At 39.3% G+C, this 25,990-nt stretch overlaps 1 protein-coding gene across 1 annotated transcript in view; it reads left to right on the forward strand.

Moving 5' to 3' along the window:
* The window catches only part of RIF1 (replication timing regulatory factor 1), a 65,715-nt gene that overhangs the window by 19,402 nt on the left and 20,323 nt on the right, over nucleotides 1–25,990 (forward strand). Inside the window, exons 11-26 of the mRNA XM_060178111.1 lie at nucleotides 2,394–2,508; nucleotides 3,863–4,036; nucleotides 4,255–4,365; nucleotides 5,265–5,327; nucleotides 5,565–5,665; nucleotides 6,665–6,751; nucleotides 7,948–8,021; nucleotides 8,675–8,855; nucleotides 10,455–10,562; nucleotides 10,912–11,061; nucleotides 15,183–15,282; nucleotides 18,000–18,264; nucleotides 19,707–19,749; nucleotides 20,212–20,414; nucleotides 20,924–21,023; nucleotides 25,816–25,935. Coding sequence (XP_060034094.1) covers nucleotides 2,394–2,508; nucleotides 3,863–4,036; nucleotides 4,255–4,365; nucleotides 5,265–5,327; nucleotides 5,565–5,665; nucleotides 6,665–6,751; nucleotides 7,948–8,021; nucleotides 8,675–8,855; nucleotides 10,455–10,562; nucleotides 10,912–11,061; nucleotides 15,183–15,282; nucleotides 18,000–18,264; nucleotides 19,707–19,749; nucleotides 20,212–20,414; nucleotides 20,924–21,023; nucleotides 25,816–25,935 — 1,995 coding nt within the window. The remainder of the gene's footprint in view (nucleotides 1–2,393; nucleotides 2,509–3,862; nucleotides 4,037–4,254; nucleotides 4,366–5,264; nucleotides 5,328–5,564; nucleotides 5,666–6,664; nucleotides 6,752–7,947; nucleotides 8,022–8,674; nucleotides 8,856–10,454; nucleotides 10,563–10,911; nucleotides 11,062–15,182; nucleotides 15,283–17,999; nucleotides 18,265–19,706; nucleotides 19,750–20,211; nucleotides 20,415–20,923; nucleotides 21,024–25,815; nucleotides 25,936–25,990) is intronic.

Below are 25,990 nucleotides of genomic sequence, written 5' to 3' on the forward strand. Positions count from 1 at the left end.
TCATCAAGTATCTGTCTCTACTCTGGAGGCAGGATGGAAGTGTATCATACTATAGAATCAGTGGATTTAAGTATATTAAACCAACCTTGCATCCCTAGGATAAACCCCACTTGGTCATGATGAACAGTCTTTGTAATATACTGCTGTATCTGGTTGGCTAGAATTTTGTTCAGTTTTTAGCATCTATGTTCATCAGAGATATTGGTCTGTAGTTTTCTTTTTGGTTGTGTCCCTGCCTGCATTTGTATCAGTGATGTTGGCTTCATAGAAGCTGGAGATGAGTATTCCTTTGTCTTCAATCTTCTGGGAGACTTTTAAAAGTATTTAACTCTTCATTGAAGGTTTTGAATAATTCATTTGTAAAACCTTCTTGTCCAGGACTTTTATTTGTGGGAAGGTTTTGATAGCTGTTTCAATTTGTTGTCTGTGGTGGGCCTGTTCATATTATCTAGTTCCTCTGGGATCTGGGTTCATTGTTCTTAATAGCTGCGTAGGTGTTTTTTTTACCAAAGCACTGTTCAGCTCTAGCTTATGGTGGTGCCACTGATTGAGCCTAAAACTTTGGAGCCTCAGGCATGAGAGTCTATGTGCAATAACCACTATGCAATCTACCCCCACCCAGATCTTTTAGTTCTTTATCTTACCTGCAGCTTTGCATTATATTTTACTTTTGGAATATTGTTAACCATTTTTTAAAAATTCTATTTACTTTAGAGAGATACACACACAGAGAGAGAGAGACAGAGAAACACTATAGAGCACTGCTTAGCTCTGGCATATGGTGGTGTGGGGGATGGAACCCAGGACTTTGTAGCCTCAGGCATGAACGTCTGTTTGCATAACCATCATGCTATCTCCCCTACCCGTTATCTTTTTGTTTTTTTACTTTACCTTTTTTTTGAATAGAGATAACCTGAAGTTAAGAGAGGAGGGAGCGAGATACCTGCCTCTTGGTTCTACTGCTTGTTAAGCTTACCCCTTCCTCTGGTGGGGGCCTGGGCCTTTAACCCTGGTTCTTGCACATAGTAACATCTACTCAGCCCATAGTTCGTGTAATGTTGTTTATTATTATTATTTATTTACTTTCCCTTTTGTTGCCCCCCTTTAAAAATTTCTTTATTGGGGAATTAATGTTTTACATTCAACAGTAAATGCAATACTTTGTACATGCATAACATTTCCCAATTTCCCATATAACAATACAACCCCCGCCAGGTCCTCTGTCAACCTTCTTGGACCTGTAGTCTCCCCACCCTCCCACCCCAGAGTCTTTTACTTTGGTGCAATACGCCAATTGCAGTTTAAGTTCTACTTGTGTTTTCTTTTCTGATCTTGTTTTTCAATTTCTGCCTGAGAGTGAGATCATCCCATATTCATCCTTCTGTTTCTGACTGATTTCACTTACCATGAATTTTTCAAGGTCCATCCAAAATCGACTGAAAATGGTGAAGTCACCATTTTTTATAGCTCAGTACTGTTCCATTGTGTATATAGACCACAGCTTGCTCAGCCACTCATCTGTTGTTGGACAGCTGGGTTGTTTCCAGGTTTTGGCAATTACGAATTGTGCTGTGAAGAACATATGTGTACACAGATCTTTTTGGATGGATGTGTTGGGCTCCTTATGTTGCCCCTTTTTTATTGTTGTAGTTGTTGTTATTGGTGTCTTTGTTAGAGAGGACAGAGAAATGGAGAGAGGAGGGGGAGAAAAAGATAGACACCTGCAGACCTGCTTCACCACCTGTGGATTGACGCTCCTGCAGGTGGGGAGCCCGGGGCTTGAACCGGGATCCTTAAGCAGGTCCTTGCAGTTCGCGCCACATACGCTTAACCCGCTCTGCTAATGCCCAACTCCCCCATGTAGTTTTTAAAACTATATCAGTGAGTATGTTCTTGGAAGGTGGGAAATTTGCATAACTATTAGACTGTTTCAACAAGATCTTTGAACTAAATTCAGATGGCTGGTTTAATAATGTTTTTAAAAATTAGAACATTTCTGATTTTTTTTATGTGGTGCCTGAAATCCATTTATGGGTCTCATACGTGTTTAGTTTGGAGCCAACTCCTTGCCAACTTTGTTAATTTCACTTTTGAGGAGGTGATAATGTGCAAAGCATTGCTCAGCTGTCCACAGTGCTGTGCTTGCTAGCTGCTTTCATGTGGCGCCAAAGATCAGAGGCAAGTCATATCAAGGATAGAGGAAGGAATTGAGAGAGGAAGGGCGGATTAAGAGTGCGAGAGAGACAGAGATGACTGCAGCACTGCCTCACCACTCCTGAAGCTTTCCTGACTGCTGTTCAACGAACCTTAATTGCTTTATAGGATTTTTAGAAAAGTTGATAGATAATCTGTTTTCAGCTTCTTTTCCTTTTGTATTTACCCCCCCTCCCCAGGTGTGTGTGCCTCTGATTCAAAGCACAATAAGTAGTGAATGTAACACTTCGCAAGGTAATTCATCTCGTGTAGCTGCTGGTACAGGTTTGACTCCTATGACTCCTGTTCACAAAGGTAATCTTTCACTTTTTAACTTTTTTTAAAAAAAATTTTTATTTTCATTTACTAATTGGATAGAGACAGCCAGAAATTGAAAGGAGGGAGAGAGACAAAGACACCTACAGACCTGCTTCCCCCCCCTGCAGGTGGGGACTAGGGGCTTGAACCTGGGTTCTCGTGCACTCAGCCAGGTATGCCACCACCTGGCCCAAATTCTTCATTTTTTTAAAAGGTCTTTTTTTTTTTTTTTTTTTTTTTCTCCTCCTCCAGGGTTATTGCTGGGCTCCGTGCCTGCACCATGAATCCACCGCTCCTGGAGGCCATTTTTTTCCCCCTTTTGTTGCCCTTGTTGTAGCTTCGTTGTGGCTATTATTATTGCCTTTGTTGACGCAATTCGTTGTTGGATAGGACAGAGAGAAATGGAGAGAGGAGGGGAGAGAAAGATAGACACCTGCAGACCTGCTTCACCGCCTGTGAAGCGACTCCCCTGCAGGTGGGGAGCCGGGGGCTCGAACCGGGATCCTTACGCCGGTCCCTGCGTTTTGCGCCACATGCGCTTAACCCACTGCGCCACCGCCTGACCCCCTTAAAAGGTCTTTTTAAAATAATTTTTTATATTTATTTATTTTCCTTTTTGTTGCCCTTGTTTTTTGTTGTTGTTGTAGTTATTGTTATTGATGTCATCGTCATTGGATAGGACAGAGAGAAATGGAGAGAGATGGGGAAGACAGGAGGAGAGAAAGAGACACCTGCAGACCTGCTTCACCACCTGTGAATCGACTCCCCTGCAGGTGGAGAGCTGGGGGCTCGAACTGGGACCCTTACACCAGCCCCTGCGCTTTGCTCCATTTGTGCTTAACTGCTGCACTACTGCCTGACTCCCTCCAATTTTTAATTTGCTAAGTGATGTCCACATAAAGCGGAACATTTTGTCTTTGAGTCCCTTATTACATAATTCCTGACATGCTCTTTCTTGGTCTTATGTTCCTATTTACTATTGCAGCTGCATTTTGGAATTGATACAGATGGACAGGGAGAGAAAGGGTCAGAGCATCACTCTGGCACATTTGGCGCTGGGGATTATTTGAGGATCATTTAAGTTTATCCCTCCTGTCCCTGTACCACCTCCTGGGCCACCTAGCTTTTCCCACTATATTATGTGAACAGCATGCAAGCAACGTGTGTGTTTCTTCAGAAGAATCATAGGGCTATTGTTAAAAAGAACAGATCCTTGGGACCCTCAAGCTTTTATTTGTGAAATATACCATTTACTTCTTTCAAGGTTCATTTCATAGAAGCTAAGTAAGCAAATTGTATTCACTTGCTTGCCTGATTGAAACGCTCGTATTTTCTTTCTGTTTGTTATAAGGTGCTTCCCCATATGGACCCCCTGGAACTCCCCGGTTAAGTCCAACTTCAAATTTTGGTGGAATGGCTGCTATACCCTCTATTCAACTTTTGGGACTTGAAATGCTGCTTCATTTCCTGTTGGGTCCAGAAGTCTTGAACTTTGCTAAACAAAACAAACTTGCACTGAGTTTAGGTACTTGTCTCAATACAGTTTCAGTTACTAAGACATTTCAGATTACAAAGCGTTGGAGTGAAGACTGAGATTTTCCGCACAGCTAAAACATTCTGTAATTATTTTTATGAAGTGTATATAGACACTTTCAATAGAAAATGTCACACAACCTACAGTTTTATGCTGAGTTTGTTTCTTAAAAATTCAGTTTTGCATAATTTTTTCCTTTCTTTTTCTAGAGGCACTGGAACATCCTCTAATCAACAGCTCCTCTTTTTTTTCCAAGCATGCGAATACACTTATTGCTGCTGTTCATGATAGCTTTGTTGCAGTTGGAAAAGATGCGTCTGGTAAATATTGAAGATAAATTGAAACTTGTTAAAACTTATATTACAAAAAAAAAATAATAAAAATAACAAATAGATTCTGTCACCTTTTGGTCAGACTATGCTGGAAGAGTTCAGTATTTTTTATTATATTTAAGGAGAGGGAACCAACGCACCACTGGTACATGTGTTGCCAGTGATGATTGAGCCAGGAGCCTCAGACACACTGTTCAGTTCTGATTTCTGTAGATTCCCCACTACTTACCATTGTCAGTACTATTTTGTACAATAAGATATATTCAGAGGGACCATATTATATTCACATTACTTCTACTAGACTATATTTGCTAAAATTGTTCTAGTGTTACTTATACCCTGTTGTGTGGCAAATGTAACTTTAGCATAGGTATACTTACAGGGAAAAAACTGTACATGGGGGAAACGCAAAAGGTGAAAGGAAATCTTAGATGTGTGACCCAGTCTCACTGTGTAACAGTCATTTTGAAAAATTCATTTTAAACATTTTGACATTCTTTAATAAGCTAACTATAAGGTTGACTGTTGTCAGACTAGTATCCTGAATTATTGCTCAATTTTTTTTTAAAAAAAGATTTTTAAAAGATAATTTACTTACTACCTTTTGATGCCTTTTATTGTTGTAGTTATTGATATCATTGTGATGGAGAGAGGAGGGGAAGACAGGGATAGAGAAAGACACCTGCAGACCTGCTTCACTGCCTGTAAAGTGACGCTCCTGCAGGTGTTGGAGCCGGGTGCTCGAACCAGGATCCTTATACCAGTCCTTGTGCTTTGCGCCACATGTGCTCAATGCGCTGTGCTACCCCTGGACTCCCTATTAATTTATTTCTGTGTAATTAGGGTGAAGGGACATCCTGACTCATTTTGTTCATATCCTTTTACAGATACAGTTGTCAGTGCTATCTGGAAGGAGCTCATTGGCTTGGTAAAGTCAGCTACTGAGTCAGGTAAGCATTATAGCTCTTTAAAATGATTTCTGTAGCAGTCGGTGAATTGTTTAGTTTTCATATGTAACATTTACTGTCATAACCAATTTTGAAATAAAACATTTCAAATTCATTTTGTTCTAGTACCTTGCTGCATTAGTAAAAACATTCATAACTAAGTGTGTGTTCTTACTCCTGGTTACTTTATTTTCATGGTAAAAATGTTCAGAACTGCATTGTTTCTTTTATTTTTGTTAGGTAACAAAAAGGAAAGACCAGGTTCTGACGTTTTGACCCTCTTACTGAAATCTTTGGAAAGTATAGTGAAGTCAGAAGTATTTCCTGTATCTAAAACACTGGTATGTATGACACTAACCAAGCTGGAATTTAAAAACCACCTTCTGAAATTGCATTTTAAATTGAAATTACTTGCAGTTAGTAGAATTTGAGAACATACTTATATTGAGTGTCTACCCATAAACCAGCCCCCTAATAAATACTCTTTCATTGATTTTATTATTGTGATTTGAAACCTGTGCCCCTGTGCTTAATTTTTGGCACATCTTCTTGTCAGCGCAGTTAGTATTACTTTTACCAGTCCCCTGCTCAGCTCCTGCTTAGGTCCCGCCTTTGTTCCCAGGGCCACATGGAAACGGCAAGGGCGCTGCGGGCGGGCGGGCAGTACAGCACTGCCTGGCTGTCTCTGCCTCTCCCAGCTCGTTCCTCCTGCTCACAGCACCACATTCCTAGGCTGTGCAGTCAGACGCTTGGACCTGGGAGCCCACTTGTTAATTTTATATAAGTAGGAGACCTTCACTCCATTCTTACCACTGCATTAAAAAAAAGCATATAGGGGCCGGGCAGGGGTACCCAGTTACATGTACGCACACACTGCAGTGCATGAAGACCCGGGTTCAAACCCCCAGTCCCCACCTGCAGCGGGTGGGGGTGGGGAAGCTTCATGGATGTTGGAACCCTCTCCCTCTCTCAGTTTCTCTTTTTCTTTTAAATACTTTTTTAAAAAAAGACTTTATTTATTTATGAAAAGATAGACAGAAGGAACCAGACATCACTGGCACATGTGCTGCCGGGGATCAAACTCAGGACCCCATGCTTGAGAGTTCAAAGCTTTATCACTGCGCCACCTCCCGGACCACTCAGTTGCTTTCTCTGTTGAAGATAAAATATTTTTTTAGTAAGCCTGTAAAAAACACAGGAAGCACAATTTTTTTTTTTTAAATGTGTTTCTCACTATAGAGATGTTTCAAGGAAGCACAGTCTTACTTCAAGGAAGTGCTACTAATACTGTATATTTTTACAAAGTACTTTATCTAACCTACAACTTTTATCTTTTCTAGGTCCTCATGGAAATTACAATTAAAGGACTACCTCAGAAAGTATTAGGTTCACCAGCATATCAGGTTGCTAATATGGATATTCTTAATGCAAGTATCTTAAATGTAATATAATTAAAATCAGGTGTTTTTTGATGGTTTTTATTTATTTTTATTTTTTTAATATTTATTTTATTTATTTATTCCCTTTTGTTGCCCTTGTTGTTTTATTGTTGTAGTTATTATTATTGTTGTCATTGTTGGATAGGACAGAGAGAAATGGAGAGAGGAGGGGAAGACAGAGAGGGGGAGAGAAAGACAGACACCTGCAGACCTGCTTCACCACCTGTGAAGCGACTCCCCTGCAGGTGGGGAGCCGGGGTTCGAACCGAGATCCTTATGTCAGTCCTTGTGCTTTGCACCACCTGCGCTTAACCCGCTGCGCTACAGCCCGACTCCCTTATTTATTTATTTTTTTAAACTAGAGCACTGCTCAGCTCTGGCTTAATGGTAGTATGTGGGATTGAACCTGGGGTCATGGAGCCTCAGGCATGACAAGTCTCGTTGCATAATCATTATGCTATCTACCCTCGCCCTAAAATTAGCTTTTTGAAAAGTTCACATTATGTCTTTTAAAGTAGTGAAGCTTAGATAATAAAATCCCAAGTATTGAATTTGGATTTGCTGGTTATGTTAAAGAAAAAAAAAATTGATATATTAGTGGAGCTATTTCCTTGGACTATGGAAATGATCCCAGAAAGTTTTTGATTTGTTTATACAAAACATATTCCTGGGTACCCATACTTTTGGGAAGCAATATTGTGCCTTTATTATGGTGAAATGCATGGTGCTGCCACATAGCTAACTTGGGTAGTGCTCTGCTTAGCTGTGTTTACAACAGCTCATGTTTGGTGTTGGAGGAAGTTTCAGAGCTTTGCTCTTTCTTCCATCTCTCTGTCTTTGTCACTGCCTCTCTGGAAAACACATAAATAAATAAATATTCTTGGAACAATGAAATCCTGGCGATGACCCCCCAAAAAAGGACAGAAATGTACTTTTTATTTACAATACACGGATTTATGTCGCTCAGCATATAACTAAAGTATTATAGAGGGAGCTGAGCATCTTTGTAGTTCGCAGGAATATAGGAATACAATTGCCGTTGTTTTTGTTATTGTCTAAGTAATGTCAGAAGTTAAGTTTCTCAGATTTAAAAGGGGTCTTCGGATAGTTGATGTAGAAAGCAAATGTAATAAAATTGTGCTCTTTGTAACCAGAAGATTGATCTGTCTTTTATCTTTCTTCAGGGGACTCCTGCTTTGTTCTTAATTCAGTTAATTTTCAACAATAAGCTCCTGGAATGTGGCATAGAAGATGAAAGGTAATTTAAAACTATCCTTTATGTTTATCTTAGATAAGCTGTTATATATGTTTTAAGATTCTTTTGAGGTCCTTGTCATAACGGTTTTAGAAATTTATCAAAGTAACCAACAAGGCAGCGCAGCTGGAAGGCCGGCTTCATGTTCACACTTGACACCCACCACACTAAGGGAGGTTTTATTGCTATGGTCTCTTTCTCTTATTTCTCTCTTTTTAATATTTATTTATTCCCTTTTGTTGCCCTTGTTGTAGTTATTGATGTCATTGTTGATGTTGGACAGGACAGAAAGAAATGGAGAGAGGAAGGGAAGACAGGGCGAGAGAAAGACAGACACCTGCAGACCTGCTTCACCGCCTGTGAAGCGACGCCCCTGCAGGTGGGGAGCCGGGGGCTCAAACCGGGATCCTTACGCCAGTCCTTGCGCTTTGCACCACGTGCGCTTAACCTGCTGCGCTACCGCCCGACTCCCTCTTATTTCTTTTGTATCTTTTTGAAAAGTTTATCCTAACATAACAAGGCTTTCCCAAAGTGACGGCCAACAATAAAATAGCAAATAAGACAGAATTTATAATTACTTTGTGTTGTCACTTTTTATCTGTAATTTATTTTGGTTTAAAGTTCAGGTTAATGTGGTTCAAAATTTTTCTTTTCAGGTTTTTTCTAAATCTGGAAACACTTGTTGGCTGTGTTCTTTCTGGTCCAACTTCACCGTTAGCTTTTAGTGACTCAGTGTTGAATGTTATTAATCAGCATGCAAAGCAGTTGGAAAACAAGGAACATCTCTGGAGAATGTGGAGCGTTATAGTCACTCCATTAACAGAACTGATTAATCAGGTATAAATTTGCTGTATTTTTCCTCCTAGGTAAAAGTTAAGAGTATGAGTAGAGGAAAATAAGGGCTTTTACGTGTGGGATTGTTTACATTCCTGCACATCAATTTTAAAGATTTTAAAATTTGTTAACAGTGCTGGGGGAGAGCACGCCTCTAGCATAAGCAGTGCTGTGGGTCAACCTTAAGATCCCATACTTGAGATTCCACTGGACTACCCCACAGGCTGCCACTATTTCTGCTCTTGGGTTGATTCAGTTTCTACCTCAATTAACCTACAAATTGTCTAGTCTTCTTTCAATATTTGTACTCTAAAGAATATTAATGGTCATCTGAACTCAAATGTATGTTCTCAGGGCTATAAATGGCCAAGTCACATTGACTGACACAAAGTCATATAATACTCCCTAAACCAGTAAATGTCTGTTGTCAGAGAGTGGTTACAGAAAGAGGAAGTCACCTAGAGCCCTGCACCACAGCTCCTGAGGCTTCTTCCTTTCTGCAGATCTGGAGACAGAGGCCTTGCACCTGGGTCCTTGCACATGTACACTCTACCAGCTGTGCTGTTAGCCAGTCCCCTAACCCAAGCCATCTGTAGATAGTAGTTTTTTGCATTGAAAATTTTGAATGCACTGGCATCATTGACATGCTAGGGGCTCCAGTTGTCATTATGGATTATCAGCTATTTTATCAATCTGTATTTTCTTTATGTAATGATTAATAACGCAAATGAGGATGCCAAACAAGTTTAAGTGATGTTGAAGCTGGCCACTCTGCTTAATGAAGCCAACTCATCTAGACATAACACTCTAGAAGAAAAGTTTCCTGTTTTAGTGCTCAGTGAGTGAGTGTGTGTGTGCGCGTGCGCGTGGGTTATCGGATTACAGTGTATTCCATACCACAACCAAAGCGTTACAGTCTGTGTGTAGTAAAAGATTGGACAGTCCATGATTCCTTTTCAGGCCATAAACATAGTGTGCATTTTGTTTTCCAGGGTCTGTGGCAAATCACAACTAACTGGTGGCTTAAAACACCAGGAATATTCTTCTAACTATATATAGAGGACAGAAATTCAGCTTAACAGAAGCTGGCAGTGAGGATATCTTAGTAGTCTGAGCTCTCAGTTTTTGTGATTGCTGGCAGGTCTTGGTGTCCTTTGGCTTGTTCTCAGCCTCCATTTTACATGTGTATTCTGTGTCTATCCAGATTGCAGTTTTGTTTCATTTTCTTTTCTTTGGTGTTGGTAGCAGCACTACAAATCCATTGTCCCCAGGGGCATCTCCCCTCTCCCCCTCTGTTTTATCTAACAGGATAGAGAGAAGTTGAGAAGAGAGGTGGAGAGGGAGAGAGGGAGATACCTGCAGACCTGCTTCACCACTTCTGAAGCTTTCCTTTTGCAGATGGGGAGAGGGGATTTGAACCCTGGTCCCTTGAGCATGGTGATGTGTATGCTCATCTGGGTGTTCCACCACCGAGGTCCCAAAATTAATGGGTACACTGTCCTTTGAACGTATATTGGAATACAGTTCTATTCCCTACACAGTAAGATACTGATTTCCTATAATTCGGTGACAGTATATCTAACTTCAGAATTCTTGTTTCAGACCAATGAAGTGAACCAAGGTGATGCATTAGAACATAATTTTAGTGCCATCTACAGTGCGTTGACTTTACCAGTAACCCATATTTTTTCGGCCCAGAAATTTCCAGGGGTAAGTCAGTGTCAAATTTTTTACTTGAGGAATTTGTGTTTTTCTAAAAACTATTTACTGCTTAAAATGAATTACAGTAGTGTTTCCTAAAACAAGACAACCTCGATGATGTGTATCAGCTTAAGGGAAAGAAATAGTGAACAGAAGTTCCTCTTTACCACTGAGAATCACTGACACCACAGCTCTACTGTTGTTCACTCTCACCTCTTTGGGGGTTGTCAGAATGGCAGACTTGTTACTAGGTTAGTCTTTTCAGTACTTGAAATGTTTCGGTGGTTTTTAAAATGATAAAGTTGCATCCAGATAGGTATTTGATATGCACGGATTAACTTTCTTTATGCTATCCTAGGCCACCATGAAGACCCTGCTTAGAACTTGGTCAGAGTTATATAGAGCCTTTTCCCGCTGTGCTGCATTGGTGGCAACAGCAGAAGAGAATTTGTGTTGTGAGGAACTTTCTTCTAAAATAATGTCCAGCTTAGAAGATGAAGAACTTTCAGTAAGTTTGTCCCAATAATGACTTGTTTTTGGTGAAAGCTTTTCGAGTAAAATACCTATGACAAGTGATCAATTTGCTAGTGTTTTAGGTTTACAAGTGATCAATATATAAAGCAAGTAACATCTTTGCAAAACAGTTTTGTCTCTGCACGTTAAGGTCCATGTGTCAGTGCCACTGACGGAGCTAGGCAGCTCTTACTAAGTGTAGTTTGCCTGCCTGTCTGTGCCTTTCTAGGCAACAGTACGAGAGATTTGGGACCTCACTGTCTGTTTTGAGATCTTTAAAGTGAGTCCCTTCAAAGTCTGTATCTATAAAATACGTGGAATCCTTTTTATTCTTCAACTGTTGTCCAACTTGGAATGAATCTCTCGTTATAGACCTCTTTGTATTGCACATAAACTTAGCAAAAGCAGAAGTGGAACTTTTCCCCACCCACAGGGGAGAAATGTACCAGGGCTCCCTGCCAACAAGACCGTGTTCCAAACCTCAGAAAATTTGAGGTAGCATAATGAAATACACAAGAGGGTTTGAAACTTTTAAGTACCAAAACGGAAACATAAAGTGCAATTATATTAACACGCTTAAGTTAAATAAACGCCATGGGAGAGGAAGCAGTTTTAAGAAACTCAATTTTTTTTTTTTTTCCAATCGCAGCATAGTCACAGAAAGTCTTTTAAAAGGGATACAATTTTTCTAAAGTCAATGAAAAAAAATCTATTAAAAAGTCAGGATTGATCCTAGTTCGAGACCCCGGCTCCCCACCTGCAGGGGAGTCACTTCACAAACGGTGAAGCAGGTCTGCAGGTGTCTTCCCTCCCCTCTGTCTTCCCCTCCTCTCTCCATTTCTCTATGTCCTATCCAACAATGATGGCATCAATAACAATAACAACAATAAAATATGGGCAACAAAAAGGAGTAAATAAACATTTTTTAAACATCAGAATTGTGCTATTTGTCTAAAAATGCTCTAAAGTGAAACTGATTTCTAACTCTTAGTTGCTAGCAGCTACTAAGTGGCAGCAGTAACTATCAAGAGTGAGAAATGCATCTTTTTAAGGTGAGAAAAGGCATGCTTAAGGGGTCAGGTGGTAGCGCAGCGGGTTAAGTGCACATGGCACAAAGCTCAAGGCCCAGCTTAAAGATCCCGCTTCAAGCCCCCAGCTCCCCACCTGCAGAGGGGTCTCTTCACAAGCAGTGAAGCAGGTCTGCAGGTGTCTGTCTTTCTCTCCCCTCTCTGTCTTCCCCTCCACTCTCCATTTCTCTCTGACCTATCCAACAACAATGATAGCAATGGCAATAACAATCAAAACAACGATAAAACAAGGGCAACAAAAGAGGAAAAATAGCCTCCAGGAGCAGTGGATTACTAACCCTGGAGGCAAAGTAAAAAAAAAAATAAGGCATGCTTAAAAGTAATAAAGTAGAACAGAAGTCAAATGCTGGGAACACTTTGTTCATGTTGAATACCAATACATAAATTTTATGTGTAATATAAAAAGGTCTAGAATAGATTCATACTGAACTGTGCAACAGGTGTTCGCTTTGAATGTCAAGTTTATAAACTAACCTTGAAAGTTTGCCTCACTTAGACTAGATTTAATTCTGAGATCTAATTTAGCAGAATTTATATTTCTATACTGCTGTAGTTTCTCATCCAGGAACGTTTGTGTGCGTGATTTTTAGCCCACCTAGATGGCTTGATTTTTGTTAGTTTCAAACGTTTTCTTCCCCCACCGCCCTTCAGTTGTCACTAGAGCTTCACTGATTCCATTCAACTGTCTTAAATAGGGAGACAGGAAAAGACAACACAGCAGCAAGGGTTCCTTGAGGGAAGTGGTAGATGAGCTCTGACCTGGGCTGCACGCTCGACAGTACAGATGAGCCATTTGACCAGCACGAAAGCTACTTTTCGATATTATAACCGGTCCCTTTCTCTTTTTCTCTTTTCCCCACTTTCCCATACTAAGATGTGGGGCTACAGAAGAATCCGGTAAAGTTCATCTGCAGATTAGTGAGCCCATCACATGTATCTGTGGTGCCCTGTTTAGCCTCCGTGAAATAGCTGAAATCGTCTGTATTATTATGAGAGATAAGAACTCTGCTCTGCGATATGTAATCGCAAATCAAACCTGGCTCCTATTGCATGGAAGTGCTGCATTGTACTCACTGAACTGAGTCCCCAGCTGTTAGAGGAAATTCTTTTAAAACATTGCAGATAAGTGATTTTTTTTTTTTTAATCAGACCTCTGCTCAACTCTGGCTCAGGGCATTGAACCTGGGACTTTGGAACCTCAGGCATGAGAGTCTCTTTGCATAACCATTATGCTATCTATTCCCACTTGATAAGGAATCCTAAAAATTCAGAGATTTTTGCATTGACTTTCATCAGTCAGATTGAAGTTTCACTTCAACAATTTAAATGCTTTAAGCATGCCATATCTATGATTTTCGTGTTCTTTTTATTCTCTTTTGTTGGTATTGGACTTAATCATAGTCTCTTTTTTGTTTAGAGGGTTTTTTTTTTTTTGTTATTGGATAGAGGCAGAGAAATTGAGAGAGAATGGGGAGATAGGGAGGAAGAGAGACAGAGAGACACCTGCAGACCTGCTTCACTGCTTGTGAAGTGACTCCGGGGAGCCCGGGTCTTGAGCTGGGATCCTAACCAGTCCACATGTGCTTAACCCGATAGGCTACCACCCGACTCCCCTTAATCAGTCTTAACCTATGTCACTAAGTTGAAAATGGTTCATGTGCATGAGAAAATATATAGTTATAGGGGGAAAAAGGAGAAAGCTTTTGCATATAGCTATTAAAAATTACTGCTGCTACTTTTTCTAGCTGTGATTTGTATCTTTATAAGTAATGTACTAAGATCCCCATCTATTGCGTGTTGCTATCAATGTATCTATCCTAGGAGTTGTTTGTAATTGTTATGTATAATTTGGTGCCCCCACGTTGAATTTTTTTTTTTTAATATGTAGAGCAATGCTCAGCTCCAGTTCGTGGTGGTACTTGACTGAACTGGGGACCTTTGTTGCTTGATACAGGAAAGGCTTCTTGCATAACTATTATGCTGTCTCCCCAGACTTCATTATTTTATCTTCTTAATGGGTTGGTCCACTGACCAGATAAATAGCACTCATAACAATTTAAACAGTCAGTATTTATAATGTACCTCAGCAAATCGAAGGCTGATGTGAATGACATCACTGCCTCACACATTTTTTGTATTTGCCTTTTTTCCTGGTTTTATTCTAGAATTCTGAATTTTAATTATAATTTGTATAGGATGCCATAAAGCTTTTTTTTTTTCTCAGCTCTCTGCCCCCCTCCATGAGTTGTTAAGGACTAGAGAATTTCTATGCCCCCAGATTTAAACTTGAAGAGACAGATTAAAGTTTTCTTTTCACCTATTCTAAATAAGTGATTGTAATATTAGCGCGCCCCCCCCCCCCCCCCCACTTTTTACTTAAATTTACCCACTCAATATAAAAAGATACCTCCTGTGTTACCGAAAGATTGCCTTACCTGAGTGGTATTTTCAGTCTTTTGGTATTTCTTTCTCTTTCTCTCTCTGTCTGTCCCCCCCCCCTTTTTTTGTGCCTCCAGGGTTATCGCTGGGGCTCTGTGCCTACATTACGACTCCACTGCTCCTATGGCCTTTTATTTATTTTGGATAGGGCAGAGAGAAATTGAGAGAGGGAGGAAGCCCCCCCGCCACACACACACACACAGTCCTGCTTCATCACTTGTGAAGCGACCCTGCAGGGGGAACTGGGGGCTTGAGCTGGCATCCTTGCTTGGGTCCTTACACTTCGTACTATGTGCCCTTAACCTGGTACAACACTGCCCAGCCCCCTCTTTTAGCATTCCTTAGCTGGATTTCAGACCTTATTTTCTGTGGTCCTTAATTTTCTTTCTTTATATCGGCGTGTACTAAAGTTACCTGGGCAATACTCAAAAACCATATGTGTAATGTGCCTTATTTGGCATAAGCAGTGAATTGTGTGCCATTAAATAGTATGTCTCTGAGAAAGTCTTCACTTTTATTCTTGGTGTTTAGCATTCTTGAAAACATTGCTAGTAGTTGGACTTCTCTGACGTAATTACTTTTTTTCTAGAATCTGTTTTGCTTGGATAGGATCGTCCATATTATTACTATAATGGTTGATTGTATTGACTTCTCACCATATAATATTAAATATCAGACCAAAGTTAAATGTAAGTATCTTTTCTACCTTATTGTTCACCCAGTACATCATAAACTGTTTGAACTATTGTCAGGGCAAATTCTAGTAATTGTTCTGTATATAATCTCACCTGCCTTTGATTTTATTATGACTGTTAATTACCTGTGAAATCAAATACAATATGCAGGTTCTTCCTTCCCTTTACCTTTTTGTTTTTCCCACTGCCAGGAGCATTACTGTACTGGAGCTGACTTCCCTGTTCTGTCACCAGTTTTCTTCCTAACAGACCAAAGTAGACATCTACAAGCACTACAGCTTGTGAAGTGTCTTGCCTTCCTCGCCTCCACCCCAGATGGGGACCAGGTCATTGCACACTTTGTGTGCTCCCCACCCAGCCCCTTTTACCTTAACACTCTAACCCCCTTGCCACCCCCACACTAGTATATCATGAGTGAAAGGTGGAGAGAAAGAAGCAGATATCATTCTGGTACATGTACTGCCAGGGATTGAACTCATGCTTGAGAGTCTAATTTTATCCACTGCGCCACCTTTTGGACCACACATGAGTTTATTTTTATGAGAAACTAGAGTAGCACTCAGCAGTGACATACCTGGTGATAGAAACTGAACCTGTGCAAAGAACTGTGTTGGCCCACAGCGAGGATACTTGGAGGGCCACCTAGCAGGTCTGCAGGTGTCTTTCTTTCTCCCTCCCCTCTCAATTTCTCTGTCTCAGTAAAAGAGGAAGAAAAAAAAAAAAAGAAAGAAAAGGAGTGGGGAGATGCTACTACCAAGAGTAGTGGATTTGCAATCCTGGCACCAAGCCTCAGTAGTAGTCCTGGTGACAATAAAAGGAAATTAAAAAAAAAAAAAAGTGGACCTGGACCACGTGCTTACAAGTCTTATGCTTCATTTTCTAGTTATCTATCTCCTGGGATCTTTTTTCCTTTTTAATCTCAGTTCCCATGATGACTGAGAAGTACCATGATGACTGAGAGGAAGGGGGGGACATAGGGAGAAAGAGACACCTGCATCATTTATTATCTCAGAAAAAAAAATTAAATCTCAAGTAGTTTAATTATTAAAATGGTTGCATAATAAGTGATATCAGAAATTATTGTACAAGCAGAGGTGCTGAAAGACTCAGCAAAGCTTCCTTGAGCTTGGTGGCAGCTGGGCTCGAGCTTGATTGGTACACATCCTGACGCAGGCTATTTTTTAGTGTTTTGGATCAGGCATGCAGTATTGATGTTAATGTAGTGCTATTTGCTTATTAAAATGGTGTCTCTCAGATTTTCCATTATAAAATAGTAAATACTTCTGTTAGGAAGATACTACCCAGTGGGTTATATGGAGAGTCTTAGGATATAATGGAAACATTCTTAATTATTTTTGAAAGTAGGGGTGATATCGATGGAGAGAGACCTGCAGCGTAAACCACCAGTTGTGAACCGGGTCCTTCTCCTCAACTCCCCACTGGAAGCTTTCTTATTTATCACTCTGGGAATATGGACCCAAATAATCTTTTTTTTTTTTTCTAAGAAGATTTTATTATTCATGAGAAACATAGGAGGAGAGAGAAAGAACTAGGCATTACCCTAGTACATGTGCTGCCGGGGATTGAACTCAGGACTTCATGTTTGAGAGTCCCGATGTTCTATCCACTGCGTCACCTCCCGGACCACTGGATCAACGTCTGTATGGGGTGCAGAAGGTAGAAGGTCTGGCTTCTATAATTGCTTCTCCACTGGACATGGGCATTAGCATGTCAATCTATACCCCCAGCCTGTTTCTATCTTTCCGTAGTGGGGTAGGACTGGGTAGGTGGGCTTCCAGGACACATCAATGAGGTCGTCTGCCCAGGGAAGTCAGATTGGTGTCATGGTAGCATCTGCAACTTGATGGCTGAAAAGCATTAAGATACAAAGCAGAGCAAATTGTTTAGTAATCAGGATCCTGAAGGCAACAATAGAGCAGATGAGACTTGGTGCCTTTATACTGGAAGAAACTAGGAAGTCTGGTAGACTTTGTAGGTATATTGCAGTCAGCCCGTGACTATTTTTGCCTGAGCCTGACCCCTAACATGCATGTGGACTAAAAGTATTGTCTGGGAAGATGGTATCAGAGTTGAAAATAGGACTACAAATCTGGGTCCAAGAAGTGAGTAGTTCCTAAATATGGGAAAAGTATATAAATATCATTAACTCTAAACCTCATTGATCTGACCTAGAATTCTTAAGTTTTCTATTTTTCCGGTGGCCATGCCATAGCACACACTGGGCTAAGGGCATAAAGTATGAAACTTAGGGACCGGTGCAAGGATCCCGGTTCCAGCTCCTGGCTACCCACCTGCAGGGAGGGAGGGATGGTCACTTCGAAAGTGATGAAGCAGGCCTGCAGGTGTCTTTCCTCCTCTCTTATCTTCCCCATGTCTCTCAGTTTCTTTGTCTTATCCAACAACAGTAACAATGTATGAAAGATGGCCGCCAGGAGCAGTGGATTCGTGGTGCAAGCACTGAGCCCCAGTGATAAACCTTGTAGGCAAAAAAGTTTTTTTTCGCGTTTTCTTCTATCTCATTATATTTTAAAGATAATATAATCATATTTACCCATTAATGGTGTGTCATTTGAAGATTTGTGGCTATTATCCTACAGAAGCACATATATCTAGCATTTAAATATGAAGTGTGATTTGTAATAGGGAGTAGTGACGTTTGAAATTTTGTAATATATTAAATTTTACTTTAGCCCCACAGAGAACTTCAGATTGGTCCAAAAAGAAGAAAGAACCTCTTGGCAAGTTAGCTTCCTTGTTTAAGCTTATTGTGCGAGTTATCAGTTGTTTCCACACTGTGAGCCTCAAGGAAGTACATTCTGATACTCTCCGGGCTATCGGCGACTCAATTACCGGCATTCTTTCCAATGTACTTGGACATATTTCATTACCCTCTATGATCCGAAAAATATTTGCAACTTTAACAAGACCTCTGGCATTACTTTATGAAAACTCAAAGTAAGTATTTTGGGCTTAGAAGACTTTTGGATTTTACATATGTAATTTAGATCCAGGTAGCAAACTTTCATATTAGCTGTCACAGATGGTAGATTTCTTCTTGACCTCTTGATGAGGTTAATATATTAAACTTACACTTTTGTTTACAAAATACCTATGGAATCACAGAAGTGTGAACTTGGTAGGAACGGGAAGTCCTTCCGCATGCAAGTCACGCCCACTTGTAGCTGAGTAATAAACAAGCAGACCAGTGAAATGTATGCCAAGTATAAGAGCATTCTTGACATGCTACTTTGCACTCAGTGTATTGTATGGACCCTATATCATATCTAGAAATCTTAATTAAAAAATTTTTTTTTTAATTTTGTATTTTTTTGGATAGAGGCAACCAACCAGAAATTGAGAGGAAGGGGGGACATAGGGAGAAAGAGACACCTGCATCACTTCTTCACCTGGTAGAGGAAGCTCTTCCCCCCGCAGGTGGGGAAGGGGTCTAAAACCCGGATCCTGGTACACTCAGCCAAGTGTTCCATCACCTGGCCCCTCAAAGTATTGATTTTTTAATGTTCACATCGTGGTCTGAAACTGTGGCTTCTTATTGGTAGCCATTTCCTTCATAACAGCAATATTATAGTTGTTCACATTGTGTCTACATCGCCACTGTGATTGAAGGTTACTGTTTGGTTGGTTTAAAGGGCATACACATTTAAATCCTGAATTATGTTTCAAAATATTATTGACTTACATTACAGTTTACATTAGAATTAAAGTAAACTGCCTATCAGGAGACCTGCAAAACCCTAAACATAACATTGCAAAAAGCACATTGGCAGCATGGCTAACGTTCTTCATAGCAAGCTTCCGTGTGTTCACATGCAGCTCACCAGACCCATACCAATTAGGGACAGATATTTGGAGTACAAAGTAGAACCCCAGATCTTCAAACATTGCAAACGCTATCTGCATTTATTTTGGGTAGTGACAAAAACTAAGTGGGAAGAATGAGATAGAGTCACCTACAATACTGCTTCATAGCTTGTGAAGTTTTTACCCTATGAGTGAGGACCAAGGGCTTGAGTCAAGACCTTTGCGCACGGTATCATGCACTTTTTTATTTTTAGTAAAACTAACTTATTTTAAAATAGTTTAGAATTTAAAAATGTCAGTGTTGTGAAGAGTAGTCCTCATTTTTGGTGATTTGTTTTATGAAAGGTAGGTTATCCCACGTTTAATGTTTGGCATTTGATGTATTTTTGTTAAAGCTTTGGCACCTTCTTATATCACCACAAGTTATTTGCGTGACTACAATATTATTGTTGTTTCTGAAATATAAACAGCACCTTCTCTTTTCTTTTTATGTCACCACAAGTTACTTGCATGACTACAATATTATTGGCCTTGCTTCTGAAATATAAATGGCACCTTCTCTTTTTTCTTTCTAGACGTGATGAAGTTCCTAAAGTGTATAGTTCTATGAACAACAAGGTAAAAAGAGATAATCGTCTTTAAAATAAACTTTTGTAATGAGAAAAACATGGGGGTTTATTCTAGATAATTTTATATGCATAATTCTATTGATTTTAAAATGTTTATTATTACTCAAATTTAAAGGACATTTAGTAAAATAACAGCCAACATAGTTTCTTAAAGGATATGAAGTCACTTAATATGACTTAGCTTTGGAGAATATTTGTTTCTGGAGATTAAGTAAAATTGTAGTAGACAACTGTTAGAATTAACCTGAAGACATTTTGCTATGGTAATTAGAAGTCATGAAATCATGTAATATCAGTCAGAAATTCAATTTACCTATAATTTGTCGGTTTATAATGAGAGAATGAATGTTTTAAGGTGTTTTTTTTTTTTTTTCTGTTTTGAGCTTTTGTTTCTTTGTTTTAAAAGGAGCATTCCACCTGTTATTCTAATGAACTTTTCCTTTTTTCCTAGTTAGAAAAGCTACTTGGCGAAATCATTGCTTGTCTCCACTTCAGCTACACTGGAACTTACGACAGTGAACTTCTGGAGCAGATATCACCACTATTGTGCATCATATTTTTGCACAAGAACAGACAGATTCGAAAGCAGAGTGCTCAGTTCTGGAATGCCACGTTTGCTAAAGAGCCGATGTTAGTTTACCCCGAAGAGTTAAAGTATGTTAACAAGAAAAATTTATACAATTATTGTGGTTATATAAATTGACATTTATAAATTTTCTTAAGGGAATCACTGGAGAGGCTTCCATAGCTGAGATATATTACTCGAGTAGACGGCAGTCCCTAAACATTATTTGACCATATATTTTTGTCCTTGGCATAATTGCTACAGAAGAGGCCAGAAATTAATGGTCACTTTAAAGTTTGGTAATGTATAGAGAATACTTAATTAATATTTATTTTAATTGATATTTATTTTTTGTTTGGAAGTTAACATGGGAAAGTTTTGGAAATGTGGAAGCTGAAGAGATTAGAAAAAATTAGTCACGTCTGCACTTTGTTACAGTTTTGTGTACTTGGTACAATTATCTATACTGCCACTTAACTGGCTCTGTGTAGCTTTAAAATTAGCTTAAAATTAACAAGTATTCTTGTTAGTGGATTACTAATACTTAAACAGTGTTACTTAAAGCATATTATATACATGTTTGCTTTTTGTTTTTAAGACTAATACTCAGGGAAGCCAAACAAAAAGTTCTGCTTCTTTTGCCTGGTTTGGAAAATGTCCAAGTAATGGAAGAATCCAGTGAACCATATTCAGATGTAGTAAGTTTGCCTTTTTAACTTTTCAATAGTGTCTGAGTACTTTATTTGATTTCCATATAATTTTAAAAAATATATTTATTTACTATTGAACAGAGACAAATTGCAAAGGGATTGGGAGAAAGAGGAAAGACGCAGAGATACCTGTAGCCCTGCTTCACCACTTGTGAAGCAAGTTTAACACAATAAACAGGGAAACCTCAAGGGCAGTTGTAGATAGCACAGTGATTATACAAAGAGACTTAGCCTTCAGAGTCAGTTTCAGTCCCCCCCTTTCACCACCACAAGCCAGAGTTGAGCAGTGCTTTGATAAAATAATAATAATAAACAAAAATAACTTCAGCAAAAGTATTTGTAATACAAGATTTTCCGTATAGTTATATGACCTGAGTTGTGAATTAATAACAATGAATTTTTGTCAGCTTCTCATGTAAATCTCTGACTCTTGTTCATTAGTGACCTTTTTCTGTTTTGTTTTAAATCTGTAGCATCTTATGGATATTATTTGGCAAAGATCAATATATATATGACATTTCTTAATTACTTTTTTTTTCGCTGGAGCACTACTCAGCTCTGGTTTATGACCAGGGATTGAATCTGGGACCAAGCTTCAGTCATAATAGTCCTAGCACTTGAAGTGTTTTACTTTTGATAAACTAAGAATAATAGCTATGCGGCTTGTTTAATGTTTAGGGAAACGCTTTCCTATCCCACCCCCACCCTTCCACTTCGTTCTGTCAGAACAGAGACACCTTTGGTATATCAGCAATTTTTTCTTTTTATTGAGAGGCTTAATGCCTTAGAGTACAGTCATTGATATACATGAACACAATTTCATTATGTACCAGGACCTCACAGTTCTCTTCCACCCCCCTTTTCTTCCCCCACGTCCTTTGCTTTGATGCTGTACAATGCCCAGTCCATGTTGCATTTCATGTTCTCCCTCAAAAGTAAGATCGTTTGTTCTTTTTTGGCTTATCTCACTTAACACATTATCTTCCAGTTCCATATAAGATGACTCAGAGAAAACAATCCTGTCATCTGACAGCTGAGTAGTATTTGACTCTGTCAGTTAGAAAAGTTTTTTGTTTTTTTTTAAAAACTACTCATCTGTTGCTGGATATCTGTTTAGCTTTCAAGTTTTGACTATTACAGATTGTGTTGCTATGAGTAGGTATACATATATCTCTTCTTACAGGTGCTTTGTTTCCTTTGGGTAAATCCCTAGGAAAGAAATTACTGGGTCATAGGGTAGGTCTATTTCTCCAGACTTTTCCACAAATGTTGGGCCAATGTATATTCCCACCAACGGGGCAGAAGTGTCCCCTTTCCCCCACATCCTCTCCAACATTTGTTTTCGTTGTCCTTTCCAACGTATATATATAAGTCACCAATTTTAGCCAAAGTTTTTTGACCTATAGTTTTTTATTAATATCTGAAAATACAGGAATGAAGATCTGTATCTACATCCATGCCATAGAACATCCTGAGACAGCATTTTTCTATTCAGCAACAATTGGAATCTATTGGAGTCTCAGAAAAGAAATGTTATAGCTACCTAAATCCCATTTGGTTTATGGCTAAAACAAATTTTATCAAATTCCGAATTATTGAGAGTTCTGTGTAGCTTTAGCTTGGAAAAATAGATAACTTTGTTGGGAAGGACGTGGTAGTTAATATATTCTGTCATCGTTCACCTTTGTGTGTGTGTTTGCTTTTATTTTATGTGCTGCATCATATGTAGTGCTAGGGATCAGACTCAAGGCCTTATACCTGAGAGCCCAATGCTTTATCCCCTGCATCACATCTCAGGTTGCGTTGAAACATAGTCTCAGTGTTGTTTGTTTGTTTGTTTTTATTTAAGAAAGGATTAATTAACAAAACCATAGGGTAGGAGGGGTACAACTCCACACAATTCCCACCACCCAATCTCCGTATCCCACCCCTCCCCCGATAGCTTTCCCATTCTCTATCCCTCTGGGAGCATGGACCCAGGGTCATTGTGGGTTGCAGAAGGTAGAAGGTCTGGCTTCTGTAATTGCTTCCCTGCTGAACATGGGCGTTGACTGGTCGGTCCATACTCCCAGTCTGCCTCTCTCTTTCCCTAGTAGGGTGGGTCTCTGGGGAAGCTGAGCTCCAGGACATATTGGTGGGGTCTTCAATCCAGGGAAGTCTGGCCGGCATCCTGATGACACCTGGAACCTGGTGACTGAAAAGAGAGTTAACATACAAAGCCAAACAAATTGTTGAGCAATCATGGACCCAAAGCTTGGAAAAGTGGAGAGGAAGTATTAGGGAGGTACTCACTGCAAACTCTAGTGTACTTCTGCTTTCTTACTTTGGTGCCATACTCCAAACTCAGTCAGTTTCTTTTTTTTTTTTCAAGGGTAAAAATTTTACTTTAATTTTTTCAATAAAATTTACATTCATGATAAAACTATGAAAATTTTGTTGATTCTGAATATAGTTATATTTTAATTTACACACATTTTAATTATTTAGGGTAATCATATTTTGAGATTGTGATATTTTCCATTAGGAAAAACATTTATTTATAGAAGTAAATGCTGAAAATAAGTAGAGAGAAAACCATTTTAAATAAATTCTTTGTAGAATTACAAAGGATAAAAATGAATTTTTTTCAATCTCAAGCACATGAAATCAATGACTACTGCACTGCAAAATCTTGATGCAAAGATTTAATTATTAATCAAAACAATGACAGTGAATGAGAAAATTACTCTCATCAAATCTACACCATGGACAAATTAGATGAAATCAATGCAATATTATGATCTTTACCAAATTAAGACATAAGTACTGATCAAAACAAAAAATGCATAGAGCCTCTATTTTTACCCTTGTTCTGGAGCCTAAGAGGCAATTTCACTCAGAACTCACTGATGCTGAAGCTTTTGTGTACCTCACAGTCACCAAATACTAGTTTGTCAAAACCCAGTTCTCATAGCAATTGCTTCAGGGAAATGATGGAACAGAACACCCTAAGAATGGCAGACATGGAGAACTGTAAATCTTTATGTTAATTGGTGAGTTCTTTTTTCAATTTTTATTAGTAATTTAAAAGATAGCTGGGTTAAAATTCCATACAATTCCCACCACCAAAGATCTATGTCCCATCCCCTCTATTGGAAGATTCTCTATTCTTTATCCCTCTGGGAGTGTGGACCAAAATTCTTCATGAGGTGCAGAAGGGAGAAGGTCTGATTTATGTAATTGCTTCTCTGGTGTTGTCAGAATTCAGGGCACCATTAGGCTGGGCTAGCTTCCCGGCGGTAGACAGATGACCAGGGACACAAGGCTGAGCAGAGAAGCTGTATTTCTTTATTCACGAGCCAACAGTTCAAAAAACTAATTTAATCTAATCACCACACAATTCTGTCCTCCATCTTTCTCCTCCGGCCGCAGCATCAGGAACCAAGGAAGTACATAGGATAGGGGGCGGGGAGAAGAGAGAAGCGCAAAAAGGCAAAGACTAAACCACAATCTCCTGGAGGTGGGGGGAGTGAGACCAAACCAATGTAACAGAATGATCATGTAAATAGACCACAATGTCAAGCAATGTAACAGAAGGGATCCCAGAAACAGAACTAGAAGCATACCAAAAATTCCCCACTTTTCTTTTTAACTAATTGACCATAGTATCAGGAATGTGGGGACTCAGTCAGTTTCTGCTTTGCGTTTCTACTTCTTTTTTTTTTTTTTTTTTTACATGCATAACATTCCCCAGATTCCCATTTAACAATACAACCCCCACTATTTCATTCATCATTTTTCATGGACCTGTATTCTCCACACCCACCTACCCACCCCAGAGTCTTTTACTTTGGTGTAATACTCCAATTCCATTTCAGGTTCGACTTGTGTTTTCTTTTCTAATCTTGTTTTTCAACTTCGGCCTGAGAGTAAGATCATCCCGTATTCATCCTTCTGTTTTCTGACTTATTTCACTCAACATGATTTTTTCAAGGTCCATCCAAGATCCGCTGAAAACGGTGAAGTCACCATTTTTTACATCTGAGTAGTATTCCATTGTGTATATAGACCACAACTGGATCAGCCACTCATCTGTTGTTGGACACCTGGGTTGCTTCCAGGTTTTGGCTATTACAAATTGTGCTGCCAAGAACATATGTGTACACAGATCTTTTTGGATGGATGTGTTGGGTTCCTTAGGATATATCCCCAGGAGGGGAATTGCAGGGTCATAGGGTAGGTCCATTTCTAGCCTTCTGAGAGTTCTCCAGACTGTTCTCCACAGAGGTTGGACCCATTGACATTCCCACCAGCAGTGCAGGAGGGAATGTCTCAGTGTTGTTTGAATCTAGTAGTTTGATTTTTTTTTTTTTAAATTATCTTTATCAGATAGAGACAGCCAAAAGTCAAGAGGGGAGAGGGTAATATAGAGGGAGAGAGAAAGACACCTGCAGCACTGCTTCACCACTCACAAAACTTTCCCCCTGCAGGTGGGAACGGGGGTCTCTAACCTTAGGGTCCTCGTGCATTGTGACATGTGCACTCAACCAGGTGTGCCACCACCTGGCCCCAGTTTTCTATCATTTATTTATCTCAGAACTTCATAAAATTAAATGGAGCAAATCATATAAAGGAAACAACTTGCTTGTTATTACTAGACAATGACTTTGTTTTGGCACAATTGTGATAGACTTCCATAATCAAAAGGAAATTGAAATGAGTATTCATTACACTGGCGTTCTCAAAATATGGAAAGGAGAAGTAAAACAGGACAATTACACTTAATTTTCTTTTAATATAGACTGAAAATTCACAATTTAATGTGAAGTTAAGTGGCATGGAAAGAAGATCAAGTGGAAGAAGAGACTCTTTTTTGACCCAAGCAAAGGAAGCAAAAGAACATACAAAATCAACAGCCAAAGTATGTTTTTCTAAGATTAGTTTACTAGAATGTTTTCCACTGATAATGTGCTAAA

The sequence above is a fragment of the Erinaceus europaeus genome, chromosome 18 (genome assembly GCF_950295315.1).
Source record: "Erinaceus europaeus chromosome 18, mEriEur2.1, whole genome shotgun sequence".
NCBI lineage: Eukaryota > Metazoa > Chordata > Mammalia > Eulipotyphla > Erinaceidae > Erinaceus > Erinaceus europaeus.